Below are 19,373 nucleotides of genomic sequence, written 5' to 3' on the forward strand. Positions count from 1 at the left end.
AGCACCACCTAGCGGCCATCTCGGCAAAGCAGTGGAACCCAGACCCGCTCACACTGACCCACGTTAGGAAGAAAGAGGAAGTCTCTTCATTCATGGACACACGCCTCCCAATCCAGGTTGTGACCCCTGGAGGACAGCCACTTTTAGAGACTTTTGGCAAAAAATTACTGAAGGACATCGCAAGGTATAACCACGCCCGACCGGCTTGTTTATTGGAGAAGGGGACGTGGAGTGAACAACGTGAAGACAGTTGGGACCTGAGGTTGGGAAGAACACCCTCCCCTCCCCATACATGCCCACTGCCCCAAATAAAAAATAACCAACTATGGGAGAGCAGCTGAGACAGTGACTGGGGACAGGGGACAGAGACACGGAACTCAAGGACAGCAGAAGAGACCATGCATGTGCTGGGAGGTCCCAGAGGCAGCGGCTGTAGAGTAACGCAAGTAAAAGTCTCTGTATCTTCCTCACAGGTCTGTATAAATATATAGATATCCGTTGTTTGCTTTCCCCCCTTCTCTCCCTTCTGGCTCCATGCTCCTTGCTGCGGTCCCAGCTTCTCTTTCCACACGAGGGCGCAGGGAAGGGGGATGATGAGCAAGTCATCACCGAATTGCAATCAGACCCACATCCATCAGCTTCTGGATCTTCTGCGCTATTACAGGATTCTTTAAGTGTCTAATGAAGAAGAGGCAAAGTGTGAAATGAGACTTAACCTAAAAGAGGCCTAACTGGCTCTCAGAGCAAGCACCAGTGCAACCCCCTAGAAGGCAGCAAGACGAGGTGACTAAGGACAAGTCCCGGCAGGAGAACCGCTGCAGAGGCCCTCACTGCTGTGCAGTCAGACATGACTAGGTCCACTTTACAGGGACACCCTTCTCCCAGGAAAGCTGGCCTTCCAACATATGCTTTGGCTATCACGACTAACATATGGACGAAGTCCTTCCAGTTGACCACCAACTGTCAACCAACCCCCCAAGTTCCGAGGAAGAATGACACAGCACACTCCCCCCGCGGCTGACTACACCCATTCCCGTCAACCTCGGGCAGACTCGCGTTGCTCTATCCTTCGGAGCCATTTCCCCCCAACTCTACTCACTCGCTGAGTGCCTGAGGGTCCTTCTGCATCTGTTCCAGGATGAGCCGCATGGCTGGGTCACTCATAATTTGCTGCACCTCAGGATCAGCCATGGCCCGTCGCTTCACATCTTCAGGGCTGTCATGTCTGTTGTACTGGGCCATCATACAGCGCTGGTAACCGTCTCCTGCCTCCTGCATTCCAGCAAAGCCAAAGAGGAAGGAGGGCGTTAGCACAGCTTGTCCCAGCTCTTCAGCAGGTCCAAGGTAAGAGAGGTAACCGAGACGGCTGAGACACGCTAGCAGAGAAAGGAATGGGCGAGAGGGACGGGTCGGGGCATGAACGCCGTGAAGGCCGAGGGAGGAGCGGGGGGCAGGGAGGGCGCACTGGAGGCCAGGAGCAGCCCCACCTTACAGCTGGAGTCCAGCTCCAGTGCCTTCTGGTACACGTCCATCGCTTTCGTGTAGTCCTTCATCGCCTCCAGGGCGGCTGCCTTCCGGGTATAGCCCTTGACTGCAGATAAATGGGAGAGGTGAGGAGGCATTATCCGAAACACAGCTCCCGGGGCTGCTCCTTCCACCCCTTCAGGAGCACCAGCGTCCTCATCTGCTCATGCTAGCTGCTACATGTACAGGCTGCGAGGACACACGTGAAAAGACATGGTCTCACCTCTCAATTAAAAAAACAAAAATTAAATACTTTATTCATTCATCTTCAGAAGAAAAGTGAAGGGAGGGAGAAGGAGAGGGAAAGAAACAATGACCAGTCACCTCCCGTGCACAGCCCCGAGCAGGGACAGAAACCACAACCCCTCACTTTGCGGGACGATGCCCAACCGAGCCACGCGGGCCAGGGCTCCTTCTTTCAATCTTTTGAGCAGGAGAAAGGGATGGGAAGAGGCAGCATAAAGGCACTTACTGAAGGCTGGCTCTAGTTGGATGCATTCTTCACAGTCCTAGGAATAAGAAGCAAAAAGGAATTAGGCTCATTCCTTTCCATGAGCTACTTCAAGGCAGATTGTTCCCTTCGAATGACGAAGCAAACCAACATCCACATCATTACAGAGGATTCTATTAATACTTCTGCCTCCAGTGCTCCTGTCAATCTGGCATCTGAGTGATTTAACAACAGGAAGAGCAAAAGGAAAGCAGAGAATCAAGTTAAGCAACACCACAAGGGGCAACAAATCCAAACTATGGGCCATCCATCCCATCCAAGTAACCTGAACTTTTCATCCAAAGGCTAATGTCTGGAAGAGAAGGGGGAAGGGAAAAAAAAAGGAAAGCCCTGGCTGGTGTGGCTCAGTGGACTGAGTACTGGCCTGCGAACCAAAGGTTGCTAGGTCAATTCCCAGTCAGGGCACATGCCTGGGTTGTTGGCCAGGTCCCCAGTTGGGGGCGCACAAGAGGCAACCACACATTGATGTTTCTCTCCCTCTCTTTTCTCTAAAAATAAACAAAATTAAATAATTTTTTTTTAAAGGGAAGCTTCTGGTGTGAGAAACTAAAGAGAACATGACATGAAATGCATGTGTTTTAGACACTGACAGCTTTAAAACATATTTTTAGACAAGTAGAGAAATGTGAATACAGACATATAGCAGATGGCACTATGACCTTAGTTTTGCTATTATCAGGTGCCAATAATACTGTGACTGGATGGAGAGAGTCATTTCAGGAAAAGTATGTTCAAGAATTTGGAGGTCAAATGCCAAATTATATATAATTTTCTTTCACAAATGGTTCAGCAAAAATGTATCAATACAGCTTGCACAGCCATATCAAAATTACAACTAAAAGAGAGATCAACCATCACTCAGAACAGTCAGAAATCGAGTTGAATGGAAGTCTGACAACTACAGAATTAAAGAAACCACATCCACCCAGACTGGTAGGAGGGGCGCAGACATGAACCCATGTGTGGTGGATACAAATTCGGAAGGTATATCTCAGGAATGAGGAATCCCAGCCCCCAGCACAGGATTCCAGTGCCGGGAAGGTAAGTCCCCACAACTTCCGGGACTGAGTCTGTGGAAGAAACTGCTGGAGCCCCAAGCACTTCCTCTTAACGACCCACACACAGACTCACCTAACTCAGCCTCACTCCCTCTGAGCTCGGCACCAGGGTAGCAGCTTGAAAGGCATAGAGGTGTCTGGCTTTAAGGCGAGCAGAGGCCATTGTCCCTTTTCTAAACCCTCCCCACACAGAGCCAGCAAGCTGGTGCCATATCTGAGACTCCATCACCTTGCTAACACTGTTTGACCCGCCCTGGAGATCCCCAGAGACTGTGCCCCACACAGCATAAGGGCCCACCCAAGCTGCTTTTCCATATGAGTGGCTGGTCTTGGCTCAGGCTTCACAACTCCCTAAATCCTATCAAACAAGCAACAGCCTGCCTCTGTGAAACTCAAGGCCTGGCACTAGCAGCAGCCAGCCTAGATTCACAGCTTGGCTTTGCCTGGGAATCTCCAAACCCAGTTCAAGTGGCAACCATCTCAGATTGCTTTATAACCTAGGCAGGACTGCCCCTGGCAAAACACAGGTGGGGACTGACCTTGACCTGCACCACCAGGGAAATCCCAGGGCCAGAGCACCCAGTGGACAGCTACAGGCCACATCAGAGCACCACCCCCTGCCCCTACACAGCTGATCCTCCACGGAGGGCAAAGGTTGGTGGTCAGTGCTCAGAGGTGGACAGTCCTTGCAGCTGACTGGCCTGCATAAGTTCTTCTCATTGATCTGCCAACAAAAACAAAGACTCAACTATAAGAGGATGGTGTAATCAGCCCACACAAAGGATGCACCTTGAGTACCCAGCTTGGGTGATAGGGGAAGCTGTGCCACTGGACCCTACAGGACACCTAGTACATTAGGCCTCGCTACCAAGGCAAGGAATCATAGCAGCTCTACCTAACACATAGAAAAAAAACACAGGGATGCTGCCAAAATGAGGAGACAAAGCAACATGGCCTAAATGAAAGAACATATCAACATTTCTAAAAAAAAGCTAAATGAAATGGAATTAAGCAACTTATCAGACACAGAGTTCAAAACACTGGTTATAAGGACATTCAAGGAACTTAGTGAGGACCTCAACAGCGTAAAGAAAATCCAGTCAGAAATGAAGGATACACTAATTGAAATAAAGAACAATTTACAAGGAAACAACAGTAGAGTGAATGAAGACGAGAATCAAATCAGTGATTTGGAAGATAAGGAAGAAAAAAAAACAAAACAAATCAGAACAACAACAAGAAAAAAGAATCCAAATAAATGAGAATAGTATAAGCAGCCTCTGGGACAACTTCAAGAGGTCCAATGTTCACATCATGGGGTGCCAGAGCAAGAAATTGGAAATCTCTTTGCAAAAATAATGAAAGGAAACATCCCTAATTTGGGGAAGGAAACAGACATGCAAGTCTGGAAAGCATAAAGTCCCAAATAAGATGGATGCAAAGAGGCCCACTCCAAGACACATCATAATTAAAACACTGAAGGTTAAAGATAAGCAGAGAATGCTAAAAGCAACAAGAGAAAAGCAGTTAGTTACCCACAAGGGAGTTCCCATAAGGCTGTCAGCTGATTTCTCAAAAGAAACTTTGCAGGCTAGAAGGGACTGGCAAGATATATTCAAATAGAATTGCTCTATCCAACAAAGCTATCATTTAGAATCAAAGGGCAGATAGAGTGCTTTCCAGACAAGAAAAAAACTAAAGGCATAGTCACCAAACCATTATTATATCAAATGTTAAAAAGACTTAAGAAAAAAATCAAAACTAGGAACAATAAAATGGCAAAAAAATACCTATCAACAATCAAATGTAAAAAAACAAACTAAGCAAACAAGAACAGAAACAGAATGGATACCAAGAGCGTTTTGATGGCTGCCAGGTGGGAGGGGTGTGCAGGGGAACGGGTGAAGAGGTGAGGGCATTAAGAAGCACCAAAAGGTAGCTACATACATAATGATCATGGGAAGGTGAAGTACAGTGTAGGAAATGGAGCAGCCAAAGGACTTATATGCATGACCCATGGGCATGAACAGTGGTGAGGGGATGGCCTGAGGAAGTGGGGGTGCTGGGTGGAGGGGAGCAAAGGGGGGGCAAAGGGAAAAATCACAACAATTTTAATAGCATAATCAATAAAATATAATTTAAAAAATGTACCAATACTTATATTATTGTATATAGGTGAAAAATACACAGGTGCTCTGTGTACTTCTGTTTGAAATATCTTCAAAATACAAAATACGTAAAACAGAAGGCTACGTGGTGTAGTCTGCACAGCTAGGCCTAATTCCAGCTCTTCCACCAAGAATCTCTAAGACTGGAAGCAAACCCATTCATTCTTTCCTCCCACTTGCACACGTGGGAAAGCTCTGCCCCCATCTTACAGGTGGCTGATGATGTTACTCTCTGCTCTCCAAGTCAACTGGCTCGACAGCTTATAGTCCTACCAGCAACAGTGCTGTCTCTAGGCCACAGACCCAGAAGATAACGGCAGCAAAAACAAAATCACCACCAACTCAGGTGTTTCTAGATACACCACATTTTTTCACTCTCCCACAAAATGGTCCTGGTTTGTCTCCTAGAGAAATTAAAAAATAGCCAGTAGAAACACAAAACAGCTTGAGCTCAAGAAAGCAATGAGGAATAACTCCTCCAGTGTAAAATATACTCATATTTAACCATACTTAAAGTAAACAGCAAACCTGTCTACCTCAGCTAGACATCAAAAAGTGAAGAATGAGCCCTGGCTGCTGTGGCTCAGTGGATGGAGTGCCGGCCTGCAAACCAAGAGTCGCTGGTTCGATTCCCCGTCAGGGCACATGACTAGGTTGCACGTCAGGTCCCCAGTTGGGGGTGCGTGAAAGGCAACCACACAGTGATGTTTCTCTCCCTCTCTTTCTCCTTTCCCCTCTAAAAACAGATAAATAAAAAAATAAAAATAAAGTAACTTTGAAAAAAAAGTTACAAAAAAAAGTGAAGAAAGCTGCTGTGGAAAACAATGGGGAGAGGAGGGGAGGGCAGGAGAGGGAGTGGGGAGGGGAAAGGAGAGGAGGGGAGTTCCCTGTGGCCCAGCACTTGCACTGTTGAATAGGAAAGAACTGAAGCTAGGAGCTCCAGCAGGTACTGCACACTCATATTCGTGCAGCATTACTCACAAGAGCCAAACGTGTATCAGTGACCAAATGGATCAACAAGAGGTGGTATTTACACACAACGACATAGTATTCACCTTAAAGAGGCAGGAAAGGCGGACACACTCTGTGACATGCACCTTGAAGACATGATGCTACATGAAATATACCAGACACAAAAGAACAGATATTGTTTGGCCCAGTTACATGAAGTACCGTGAATGATCAGATTCACAGACAGAAAGTAGAACAGGGGCTGCCAGGGCCCAGGGAGGGGAATGGAAAGGGCGCAGTTTCGGTTTGGGAGGATGAGAAGGTCTGGAGAGGGATGGCGACGATGGGCACAACAGTATGAATCTACCTGATGCCGCTGACTTGGACACTTAAGATGTTAAAAAGGCAAAACAAAACAAAAACCAACGTGGGGAAGGAGCACGGGGAGAACAAAAACACCAAACGCATCGGGGACGGTGGGACGGATGCACTTTCCTACTCCCACTCACACCGACACGGGCAAGGACCTGGTGAAGACAGGTCCTGTACAGGGACGGGCAAAAGCAGGTTTACAGTTGTTTCCATGGAAAATAATACAATAATAAATAGAAATACAACAATAAACTGTGTTTTGTATACTCAAAACTGCACACCTACTTTTGCCCACTCCTGCACTTCACAAACCTCCCACATGCACCTCCTCCACCTTGAATCTGTCATCAGACTGAGAACTGTAAGCTGATGTTGATGAAAACGTGACGAGAGAAAACACATGTTCCTTACGTACAGGTAACAACACGGCTGCTCCACATTCCCAGATCTGCCTACCTTGAGCGCCAGCTGAAACTCCAGGAGTTTGGTGTAGCAGGCAGCTCGATTGCTGTACAATTTGGCATCTCTTGGGTTCCGTTTGATGGCTTCCGTGTAATGCTTCATGGCTTGGGGATAGTCTCCTGGATAAGGCAAAGAAAAACTCTGAAAAATCCATTAAAGCCACCTCCCCCAGCAGAGGCCCATTCACCCTGCAGCCAGCCGAGGCCCAGAGAGCACCCATCTGCATCACTCGCTTCCAGAAGTGCCACCGTCCAGGCTGGAGGTACCTTTCTGGAAACACTCGTTGCCTTTGTTCTTCTCCTCCAAAGCCAGGTCAGGGTTTATGTAGGCCAGCCGCTCTTGCTCCTTCAAGATTTTCTCTGCCTAAGGAAAAATAATTCTTGGAATGGTCATTTAACACTCTCAGAAACATAAATATTGGCCAGATTAGAATTTTAATTTTCAAAGAGTACTGCTGGCAAGATTTAGGTTTTTAAGAGTTTTCTATTCCTTGTTCTCAAGGCTCACCACAAAACAGAATGGTACCGACACACGCTTGGTACAAACATATGCCCTACAGTAAAAAGGATGCATGTGTTAACGGCACAAATAATTTTCTGACCACTATTTTTGTGAATACAGTCATCCACCCTACATAATTTATAACTGGCATAATACACAACTCTTTGGGTATGTAATAAAAGTCTTAGGTTACAATAAGAACTATTAACACTGTCAGCACACTGACCTTCCATATTAACACATTTAAAGGCTGAAGTCTTGGACAATAAAAAAGGATGGCCAAAAACCTGGGTCAGTCCCTAACAGGTCACCATTAAGTGATAGAGCAGCATCATATAAACATGATGAAAAACACTACTTAAAAAAAATCAAGGTTCGTTGTTAAATGACAATAAGTAAAATAATGGTAAGTTCATAGACAACAAAACAAAACATCCCTTATCGCCCCCTGCCCACCTGCTGGCATTTCTTGAGTACATCTGGTGTCCGGTGCTCTGCCAGGGACTTGTTGTAGAAATGGATGGCATCCTTGTATTTTTCTTCTTTGAAGTAGGAATTGCCAATTCGTGCATAAGCTCTGACAAAGACAAGAGGAAAAAGAACTTGCTAAGGGCACCACGGAGCCAAGGCCAGCGTCTGCAGAGAAAGTACACCTACAACTAGGAACAAGGCCCACACCACCGCCTGGGCGCGGTGCCCCTCCCAACACTTTTGTCTCGACTCCTGGGGCCTCCTTTCCAGGCTACTGCTAACAAATACTGGACAACAGAACACACATTCTGTTGTCAGCAACCCTCCTCTCCACGCAGGGAAACTGAAATCTCGGGCCCTGACACCTCCACACCACTCCCGGCACCCCAGAAAGCGGAGCACACCTGGCGATCTGTCGGTAGTCTTCCCGGTTCTCTCGCCCCACCTCGATGGCCTTCTCGCAGAGCTCCCTGCACTTACTGTAGTCGCCCCTTTCGAAGTGCACAGCTGCCAGCAGAGAGGTAAGAAGAAGGGTCAGCCCCGGCCTCTCCCCCCGGGACCGCCTCACAGCCCAGCTGCCCCTCGCGCTGGGCCTCACCGGCTTGATTGGTCATGTAGGTCATGTTGCTGGGGTCCAGCTCCCGGGCTCGGTCGTAGTGCTTCAGGGCTTTGTCAAAGTCTTTCTTCTTGTAGGCCTCGTTCCCCAGCTCTTTTTCTTTCAGTGCCTACACGAGGTTTGACAGGAGTGAGTGCTGAGCGCATCTAACCAGGACAGCAGGAAGAGCAAGAGCCTGGGGTCTGTCCCAGGTCCTGAATAGCACCCCCAACCCCCAACTGCTGTGTCTACGGAAGCAGGGCTTTCCCATCCAAGGCCTCTTCACCAACTGGCTACTGGTTTTAAATAGTGAAGCACTAGCTGCTGGAATGAACAGTTAAGTTTCATCTCTGCTTCCTCTGAAAGGCCCTTTCCCACCTACTCTCCCGGACCTTTGTCAGAAAGCAGAGGGCTTCTTCAGGGGAGAGGGAATCCCTTCAGCTGGAATCAGCTTCAGAGAGGACAGCTCGGTTCTGTGTGGGGTTTAACTGAGAGGCTGCGCCCAGTTCAGTCTGCTGTGTGGCTGTCTCAGTCTCAGCGGTCAGGGGACCGCAGAGGGTGCGGTGCGAGGATCAGGAGGGGCTATACTGGCGGCAGGAGTCTTCAGCACGGCTCACTACCACCCACACCACAGGGCCTATTTCCAGCTTTGAGACACCCCAAACAACCAACGCTTACCCTCTGAAAGGTGCTAAATCTGGCAACAATCTGCTGTTCTTGTTTATAAGAGAAATAAAATCATTTAGGCATTTGCTTCCTGCTCTGGAAGACAGTAGCTATGTGGACAACTTTTAATTATACACCACGTCCAACCAGAACATAGAAGCAGAAGCCTAAGGATTGATACAAACATTCTTCTGTAATGTGGCAAGGACAAGGGTTGCTCACAACTTCACTGGCTTGCCCTGGCCAGTGTCCATACAGGCAGAACTACAGCGGCTGTGGGGCTATGAAGGGTAGCTCCCACTGCTGCAAAGCCTCTGAGCTGCATGATTTCTATGAAGTCACTTATACTGTTACCGACCATTTTAACTGATGATAAGCTTAGCACATGCTAAGCACCCAGAAATATACAGCCATCAAGGTCTACAGATATCCCCACCTGACATACCTACGTTGCCTGGGTTGTTTACAATTGTATGAGATAGTAATGAGAGAAAAAACGAGACCTGCTTCTTATTCTCTGGAAGATCTTCTTCCATTGGTTCTGGCTTGGTCTCCTTTTTGGGAGGAGGTGGTGGTGGAGGTGTTGCAACTTCCTCCTCCTCATCCATGCTGCCCAGATCAAATCCCAAGAGGACACTGAGAGTCGTCATGATCCGGGGGTCTTGCAGTTTCCTAGTATAAAAAAGAAAAATAACAAATTTTCTTCCCCACAACAGATCTTAAAACTCCCATATACTGTAAAAGCTCAAACTACTGTATATAACAGCTTTTCACCCACAAAAAGACTGCTAGATTCTCCAGTTACCATGAGTTACAACTGGGGAATATTCAACCCTTCAAAAATCCATCTAAAATGAGGTAACAGAGATGGATTTCTTTCTTGGACCAGCAGATATAGAGAAGTTGTATGTGTACTTCATCTGATCTCAAGAACCAGAGAGATTCAGATAGACCCAGATACCAATACAAGATTTAGAGATACCCTTTTACACCTGACATCCTTTCTAACCTTGAATTTCCACTCCAATATACCAGCAGACAGCAGGGTCCATGTGTATGGAAAGAATATGGCTGGTGCCAGATCAGAATTGTAGGAGAACAGTGAAGAGGCATGTGAGAGTTAGAACAAACATTCCAAATTACTCTGCTATATGCTCTCCGGTCTTTTCTTGAAATACAAACAAATGACAAAACAACCAACAAACTCCTACTGTTCTTTGTAGGAAAAGCAAAAGCTGAAACCCTGCAGTCTGAATGAGGGAACCCCCTGCCATAGGATCCCAGGAGGAAAGCACAATGTTCATGTCCGTTTCCACAGACAAACTGTGCTGCCTGAACTTACGTGCCCAGGTCGGATGGCTTGTTCCGTAGCTGCTCGATCAGGGTCCGGTAGGAAGGGTCACTGAGCAGTGCCCGTGTCCTGGGATCACTCTCCAACTTTTGGTACAGATTGGGCATGTTGAAGGGGTTCATGAATTTCCTTTCTGTTCCAAACAAAGGAATGGGCATCGGTTCACTGAAGTTACTATGCCGCTGTAGCTTACTGACATTTCAGGGGGGAGAAGCCTCCAAATTAATCACATTGTAAAAGACAATGATTAAAAAAACAAAAACAAAAGGGAAACAACAATGAACATGTTGATTACCTGCCAACCGGGCCTCCATATTCTGTAAACCCTCTTTGAGCTGAGGATTATTCGCTTCATGTTTTAAACCCTCCTCATAGGTTCGCTTGGCTTCTTCGAATCGGTTTAAGAACTCCAGAGCGGCTGCTTTTCGCGAATAGCCCTTAAAACCGCACAGATATAAATTCAGTCATGGGCCACATAACAACATTTTGGTTAACAATGAACTTCATGAATGGCAGTAGTCTCCTAATATTATAATGAAGCTAAAAAATTCCTATTACCTAGTGACACTGTAGCCATCTAAACACGGTGGGACACTATTTCTTAAGTAAATTTAGTGTAGCTGTAGTGTGCAGTGTTTAGAAAGTCCACACTAGTGTGGAGTAAAGGTCCTGGGCCTTCACATCCACTCACTCTCACTGGCTCGCCCAGAGCAATTTCTCGTCCTTCAGGCTCCACTTCTGGTTAGGTGCCCTATATCTAAGCATATCATTTTTTAAACCTTTTATACCATATTTTGATGAACCATTCCTATGTTTACGTGTATTTTTTTAAAAGATTTTTCTTTTTTTTGGTGGGGAGAGGAAGGAGAAAGAGGGAGAAAAACATCAATCTGTGGTTGCCTCTCCCACACCATCAACCAGGGACCCGACCTGCAACCCAGGCATGTGCCCTGACAGGGAATCAAAGCAGTGACCTTTCAGTTCGTAGGCCAGTGCTCAATCCACTGAGCCATACCAGCCAGGGTTGTTTACGTATATATAGGTATACAAATACTTATATTGTGTTGCCATTGCTTTTTCAAAAAAAGATTTTTAAAATTTATTTATAGAGAGCGTAAAGGAGGGAAAAAGAGAGGGAGAGGAACATCAATGTGAGAAACATCGACTGACTGCCTCTTGTAGACCCCCAAGCGGGGACCTGACCTGCAACCCAGGCATGTGCCCTGACCAGAACCATTGCGTACACTGTTCAGTACAGTAACATGCTGTGCAGGTTTGTAACCTAGAAGCAACAGGCCAGACCATATAGCCTAGGCGTGCAGACTAGACCATCTGGATGTGTGTAAGTATACTCTATAATGTTTGCACAACAATGAAACCACCTAAAGACTTAGTTCTCAGATTGTATCCCTGTTGTCAAGCAACTCATGACTGTAAAGGATACCTAGAAGTAAATCCAGAAGCTGAACTAAAAATAATCTATTTTATATTTTGTGGAACAAAATGGGCATTCATGAAGGCCAAAGAATAAAACAAGCAGGATTTAATGCCAAGATTGAAGACTTCAGCCCAATATCAAAGAGGCTCCCTCTCCCAACCCCAATTCATCTTATGATCAAGTGTTGTTAGTTTCTTGGGCAGTATTTTCTTTCTCTGCTATACAAAAAAAATAAAGTAAAAAATGTCTTAACCACTGATGGGACCTCAAGAGTTGACAAAATGTGCTATTACTCTGGGGAGTGTATTTAAATGGGTAATAAACTACCAGTCTACGGGCTAGGGAACGAGCCAGGTCGGGGGGCCCCGATACTCGGGCACTGCACACCGCAGGCATTTCTGGGCAGTGTGAAGAGCCCCACCGCACCCACAGCTTACCTTGCCCCAGTCAGGCTTTAAGTCCACAGTTTTGCAGCCATCCTCATAGGCCTTCTGGTAGTCTCCCTTCTTGGCGTAGGCTGCTGAGCGGTTGCTGTAGAGCACGTGGTTCTGGGGGTCTAACTTGATCGCCTCGGAGTAGCACTGTAACGCGTCATCGATGTTGCCGGCGCTCAGGGCCTTATTGCCCTTCTCTTTTAGTTCGTGTACCTGAGAAGAAAAGGGGCCAGCTCATGCTTACCTCCACAGTATACTTATTTAGTACCAACTTTTTATGTCGTGCTCCTTCTCTGCTGTAAATAGGTTACTTTACAGATCGGAAGAAATAAATCACAAATTCATTTATATTTCCCACACCCTTGGGAACCAGCAAGGAAAAAATAACTAGGCAGAAGCCTGACACTTTGCTTTCCACTGGCTCCCATGTGGGTAAGAACTCTAGCTGCTCTTCCAAGCCTCTACTTGGAGCCGATGAGGCCACTCCAGGGCATACTCAGGAGTGCCCGCCACGTAAAAATAAATTCATTTGCCATAGGTTCCAGAGAGCCCAAACAGCAAACTGAGCGCAGGCCTGGTCACTCCTCACAGGAAGAGGCCATTAGGAAGGAAGTGGAGCAAGTGTGAACTTAGGCTTTAGGATGGCTTCTTCAGGAGCATCAAAATGCTCTCCCATGAGCAGAGAAAAATCTGTGTATTTCCATTTATAGATGTGGTACTGTATTACAGCATGGTAGATCAGTGCTCTGTTCTTTCATGGATAAGGGACAAGCCAGCGCCCCCCATCAGGGTTGGCCATGCTTAAATAGTAATACATTACTAAGGGGACAGAGGGAAATAAAAACACTACTGGTGGTTGAACCCTCCATCCTCTCAAACATCCAGAATGGAAGCAGGAATACACCAGAAGGTTTAAATAACTGAAGCGGGCCTTGGCCATCAGAGCAGGGGCCGAACTAAAGGGGTTTATCCTAACCAGGGAGGCCCCACAAGAAAGGGAGGGCCACACCACTAATGCGAACACATCCATGGAGATTTCAAGCTACGTCCTTCGAGTTCCATCACTCTTCCTTTAATCTATCACCCACCCATGACCCAGTACACTGATGCAAGAAGGAACTGGTGCCCTAGCCGGTGTGGCTGGGTCAGATGAACCGTCCTCCTGTGCCCACAAGGGTCCCTGGTTCATTCCCTGTAAGGCACAACTGATAGATGGGCGGCAACCAACAGATGCTTCTCTCCCCCAAATCAACTTAAAAAGAACAATTAATACTCTTGAGAGATGATTTTGGAACTCTGAGACCAGTTGGGAACCTCCGTGAATCTCCAAGAGAGAAAATTTTAAGAGAACCCCCAAGTGAGAAAAGGCAGGAGACGACCAAATTTAAGCAAACAGGATAAAAACCTTAGAACCCAGGATGGAGGCAAGAAGCTAAAAACCGCAACTAGTAAGAAGAGGCAGCTAGCAGCAGCTTGGGGAAATGCCTGTGTATTCTACATATCATTTTCCAAACAGTGAGAAGATCAAGCTTGCAGATCATGACCAGTACTATGACCCGCACTTTAAAAGATCAAGTGGAACAGAAAATACTAGCATGTAGCCCCCGTAACAGGAAGTACTGACTTGTCAATTGCATTACACAGCTGTATGTATGCGCTGGGTCAGATGTAAAACGTGCATCACTGTGGGACTTACTTGAAAGGTACTGCACTTTTTTTTTTTAATACAATTTTTGACACTCAAATTTCCCTAAAATCGAAATGTGAACCTCAAAGTTGAAGGTGAAAACAAAAAGTAGAGAAAATCACATGTTTATTTTTCAGCAATGAGTTTAGGAAAGTAGATTCTAACCCCTGGAGCTGAAATGCCCGGTCGTTGGTACGGCCGCCGGGGTAAATCTGCAGTCCTGAGTTTGTAGACATTCATTCCCATCTACCTGTAAAAACACTTCTATAACGGGCAGTGTGATGCTTATTAAAAATAAATAAGTAAAAAGTTTTTTTCTACTTTGGTAAATGCAGGGATAGAAAAAACCTCTTTCTTAGACTTAACAATGATGTGCTGCTCATTTCAAAAATCTTTTTCCTGTCTATTCCACAGCCTGCTGATTCCTAAATAAAAGTTAGTTACAAGGGCAAAAAAAGTGACACTTCTCCATTCCACTCGGATTTTCTTTTTTAATTTAGCAAAGAGGCTTCCGAACTGACTAAAGGAACAGCAAAAGGGTCAGCTCCGTAGATCCCATCCAAAATAGGAGCCCTTTTTTCTTTTTTCTTCCCCTCCTATCAATCGTTACAGCTCAATGACAGCTTCCCACGGAATAGAACCTCTCTGGGCCTTTCATCACCTTCAGGCCACTAAGGATATAACCACGTCACTGAAAGTACCCAGCAGCACCTTCAAACTCGAGCCCCCCCAAAATCCTGAGCAGAGGGGCAAGTAACTTGACTTCGTCCCGCTCATCTGTATCGTCCAAACACCTCCCCGTGTAGCTAGACCCCGACCTTGCGGAAGTGTCTGTCCTCGCGCACAAGGAGAAGGGGGGAAAAAGAGGAGGGGGAGGCGCACACGTGCGTGTGAAACACCGGCGGGGCGCGCGTCCGCTCCAAGGACTCCGGCTGCACCCTCCCCTTTCCTGCATCAGGCAAAGGAAGCCAGCCTGCTGCTCGTCCTGCCTTCACGCAGCAGTCTCCCCTCCTGATTTCCAGACGCAGAAAAGTACTTTCTCTGCCCCAACTGGCTACTAAGTCCCGCAGCTACTTCCAGCGTCCCCCCGTCCCCGCTGCCTGCATTCCTTCAAGTTAACTGCGGCCAAGTCCTGGGTGGCGGCTTCGTCGGCATTCTCTCCTTCAGCTCCCAGAGGCCGGTTACCTAAGTGGACCCGATCCCTCGCGACTCTTCCGAGGCCCCTCGCCCACCTCTATCCCTCCTGGAGCCGCTGGCTCTAGCCCCCCCTCCCCCCGCCGCCTAGCCCGGAGCGACCTCCCGGGAGGCCTCCGGGGTCCGGCCACGACCCCTCTTGCCGCCGCGGGCCGGCCTCGCGCCGAACTTCGGTCTACCCCGGGGCCCCGTCGCGAGCCGAGAGGCGACTGGCGCTAAGTGGACCTGACGCTCCCCGTGGCCGGGCCTCACTCCACCGTTCACCGCCCGCCGGCTGCGGCCCTCACGTCCTTGCCTTCCACGCTGCTCCGCTGGCCTCGGTCCCCCGCCATGACCCGGTGCCCGCCCCGCTCCTCCACCCGCGGCGCGGCCTCTGCCAGTCCCGAGGGGACCCCCGGGCCTCAGCCTGCCCCTCCCCCTTCACCTGCTCCATAGCCCAGCCAGGAACCCGGTTGAATCGACTCCGTCCGCGCCGCGTTACCAACCGCACGCGCCGCCTTCTGGAACCTACTAGAAGCTGCCGGGACCCCCGGGTCCCGCCCCTTCCTCGCTTGCTCACTGGTCACGCTCCTCTAAGGGCTTTCTGTACTTCTCTACTATTGGCTTCAAATGTAGCCATCATCTTCTCTCCTCTTTTATTGGACAGCCGGGAGTAATCCCCTCGGCCCTGCCTCCAGGGCGCCTCGAGATTGGGCGCTCCTAGATAAGCCACGCCCATTTTAGGCTTCACGATTGGAGGGAGGGACAGGACATCTGCAACAGGGATTGGTCCCTTGCCTCGCCAATCGTAGCCGTGCTGGCCGCGCCCATTGGTCCTGTTCTTTCTGGAAATTTCCACTTTTCCCATTGGGCTGGTGGATTTAGAAGAAAAAAAAATTCTGTTGGGCGGAGAGTTGCGAACGGTTTTCGCTGATGGGTTCTAATTGCTGCCCTTCTAAGGGTAGTGTGGGGTTTTGGGAGCTCGAAGCTATGGTTGTCCTTTGCTATCGTGGCTTCGGCAGCCGGGGGGGCTTTGGGGACCGCTGGGGTTCGGGCCGCTTCCCGCCTCCCTATGCTGCGGTCCGGTCGAGGCGACTCGGTCCTCCCCAGGGTGGAGAGCCCGGGTCTCTCGCCCGTGCGTCGGGCTCCGGAGGGTCCCCGCTGGTGAGGGTGACCGTCTGGGGCGGCCTCGGGAGCGCTCCCTGGCCTGTCCCCGGATCGCAGCTGTTGGGTTTTGAATGTTCAAAAATGCAGCGTGGCGGTAAAGGCGCTGGGGTTTGGGGAGGACAGACCCGGGATCTCACGCTGGCGGGCGGCTGTCCCGCTGAGCCCCGTCCGTGGAGACGCACACCCTCTCTGAACCTCTTGGGTAAAGCGTAGGAGATCTAGGGCCACGAGAGGGTTCAGATGCAGCCCTTGGCACTTAACGAAAGGGAGTGTGCAAAGCGGTGAAGGAAACAAAGAGCTCCGTGTGATGCTTGGCCACCTCTGGGCGGCCGGGGAGGGCCTTAAATCGCAGCCCGTATCCAGGAGGCAGAGCAGACACCGGAAGTGGCGGCGAAAGGAAGGGCTTCGCGTGTGAGCGATGGGCCTGCAGAATTAAAAGGCCGATTTTTCCGCCTGGACCGGTGTGTGGTTCATGGAACAAAGGAGCCACCTGACGGGCCTGAAGAGGGCTTGGCTGAAGGTCTTCGGTCCCGTCTATCGGATCGTCGTTCTTTGGCCAATGCCATCCCTTCCCGGGGATTTAAGTGTCCTCTGTGTGCCAATAGCTTGTGTCCACAACCTCCTCGAACACTCCAGCGATCTCTGAGGTTGTGGCCAAAGTCACTCCAGATTCACATGCCTGCTAACCCCCTCGCTTAAAACTTGGAGGCTTTAGTTGGGGGCCTAGGGCCTAATTTGGCAGGTCGATGTTTCCCACCGCTTTTTTTTACTATCCGTCACCTTCAGCACCAGACTCCAGCCACACTGACCTCTCCTTCCTTGAACTAGGTGGGGTCAAGGTGGGGTCCTTCGCTCTGGGCCCCCCTGTAAGCTGCTCCCTCTGCTGGGATCCCCCTTCCTCCAGCTCCCCCAGGTTAACCTCTCGTCTTTCAGGCTGAGATGAGCTGTCAAGTTTCCTTGGCAACTGGCCTCCAACAAGCACACTGATTTCTGCCTGCCTGGTACTTGCTTTCCCAGCACTGGGCTGTACGTGTGTCCAATCACAAATTAAAATAGCAACTGTATCAGTGGCACATTCTGTGAGGTCGAGAAGGGTCTTGGGTCTGTTTTCTTTATCTTGTGTTCCGGGTGCATTGCAGTGTCTGGCACATAGGCATTCATTAAGCCCTCAAATATTGAATGTCCTATCAGGTATCAGGTATAATTGTGGGCATTGGGGAAAATACAGTGAACAAGATGACAAAAATCAATTTTTTGTGGTGCCTATGCTACCAAAGGAGACAAACGTTGGGAAGTTTATATAGTATATCTGCTTAAGTGCAGCAGGGAAACAAATCAGAGATAAGGTGCAAAGAGCTTTGGGTGAAGGGGGCCAGGGCAAACCTCAGTAAGAAGTTAATATTTGAGAAAAGACATAGGGGAGTGAGCTTCATGAAAAGTCTGTAGAAGAAACTAGCAGTCAGAGGGAACAGCAATGCAAAGGTCCTGGGGTACGACCTACGTTGAGGCGGCTAGAATGGAGGGAGCAGGGAAGAAACAGGAGCCAGATAGAGAAGAAGCAGGGGCCAGGTTATGTGGGTGGGAAGCCATTGTGTTCACTTTGGAACAGATTTTGAGCAGAAGGGTGACATGATCCAACTTCATTTCATCACATGCCTCTAGCTGCTGTGTACAAGAAGAGGGCAGGGGGGAAAGCTGGGAGAGCTGTGATGGTGGCTGGGCCAGGGTGGGAGCAAAAGAGGGGTGAGAAGAGTTAAGTATTGAGATGCATTTTGGAGGAGCCAACAAGATGTGTTGACGCATTGGATGCAGGGCGTGAAGGAGCGAGAACACAAGGATGACTGAGGCTTTTGGCCTTCTCTCTCACTCATCTGCTAAGTCTGTCAGTGAGACCTTTCCTTTCTCATTGGCACTTGATCCAGACCACCGCACTTGCCAAGTCCATTGCTGTTCCTTAGACCAACCCTTCCTCCGTCTCTGGTGGCCTTTGAGGCCTTCTATCATCTTCCCCCTAGCCTGTCTCCAGGCGTCTTTCCGGTTCCCCTCTCTCTGTGACCTGGCTTTAGCATCTCCCACACATCTTTTTTATAGTTCTACTACATGTGGCCCACTGCTCTGGGTACAGGGACTCAACAGTAAGCAAGGCAGCCCACAGACACAACTTCTGCTTGCATGGATCTTCTAGTGGGAGAGACAGATGATACTTAAACTCATGAGCTGTGTGACTTCAAGCAACCTATTTAACCTCTTTGTGCTTCAGTTTCTTCCAGTTTAAAATGAGGATGAAAAAGTTTCACTGTCACAGTAGTTGTGAGGATTAAATGATATATTTGCAAAGCACTTGGAACAGTGCTTAACAACAGAGTAAGCACTATACACATTTGTCAAATAAAAATAAATTAACGAACGAAGATAACTCTAGAGTGGTGAGTGCTATAAAGAAAGCTAAAGGTAAGGGATAGAGAATAACCAAGGAAGGAGGAAAGGAAGGAAGGAACTAAAAGTGGGCAATTAGTGAAAGCCCCTTAGATGGGAGTGAGGAGAAGCCAGCCAGGGACAGGGTTCCAGGAAGGGTAACAAAATGCAAAGGCTGAAACAAGTTTGTAATTTTCAAGGAACCCAAAAATGGCTTGTCTATGTTCCATGACCTTGTCTGTAAAGGGATAATGAAGTGCCAAGTGACTTCTCAATGTTATTATGAGGATTAAACAAAATAACCCACACTCAAGTCTTATCAGACCTGAAACAAAAATTTGAGAGCCTTCGTCCAGAAAAGAAACATCCAAATGAAAAAATGAGACGTGGAGCTTCAGAAAGGCTACAGATGGGAGACCCTAAAGCTTA

At 48.3% G+C, this 19,373-nt stretch overlaps 1 protein-coding gene across 1 annotated transcript; it reads right to left on the minus strand.

Annotated features, from left to right (window-relative positions):
* Window positions 1–180: 180 nt before the first annotated feature.
* On the minus strand, window positions 181–15,915 carry STIP1 (stress induced phosphoprotein 1). Its single transcript, XM_090259588.1, has 14 exons — window positions 15,808–15,915; window positions 12,506–12,715; window positions 10,926–11,067; window positions 10,622–10,763; window positions 9,783–9,951; window positions 8,617–8,743; window positions 8,423–8,525; window positions 8,004–8,124; window positions 7,313–7,409; window positions 7,041–7,165; window positions 1,997–2,033; window positions 1,488–1,591; window positions 1,100–1,272; window positions 181–678 (listed from the first exon to the last, which is right to left on the minus strand). The coding sequence occupies exons 1-14, from the start codon at window positions 15,814–15,816 to the stop codon at window positions 606–608; spliced, it is 1,632 nt and encodes a 543-aa protein (XP_090115714.1). The 5' UTR covers window positions 15,817–15,915; the 3' UTR covers window positions 181–605.
* Window positions 15,916–19,373: the final 3,458 nt, after the last annotated feature.

The sequence above is a fragment of the Furipterus horrens genome, unplaced genomic scaffold (genome assembly GCF_987537825.1).
Source record: "Furipterus horrens unplaced genomic scaffold, mFurHor1.1.pri manual_scaffold_2, whole genome shotgun sequence".
NCBI classification, from domain to species: domain Eukaryota; kingdom Metazoa; phylum Chordata; class Mammalia; order Chiroptera; family Furipteridae; genus Furipterus; species Furipterus horrens.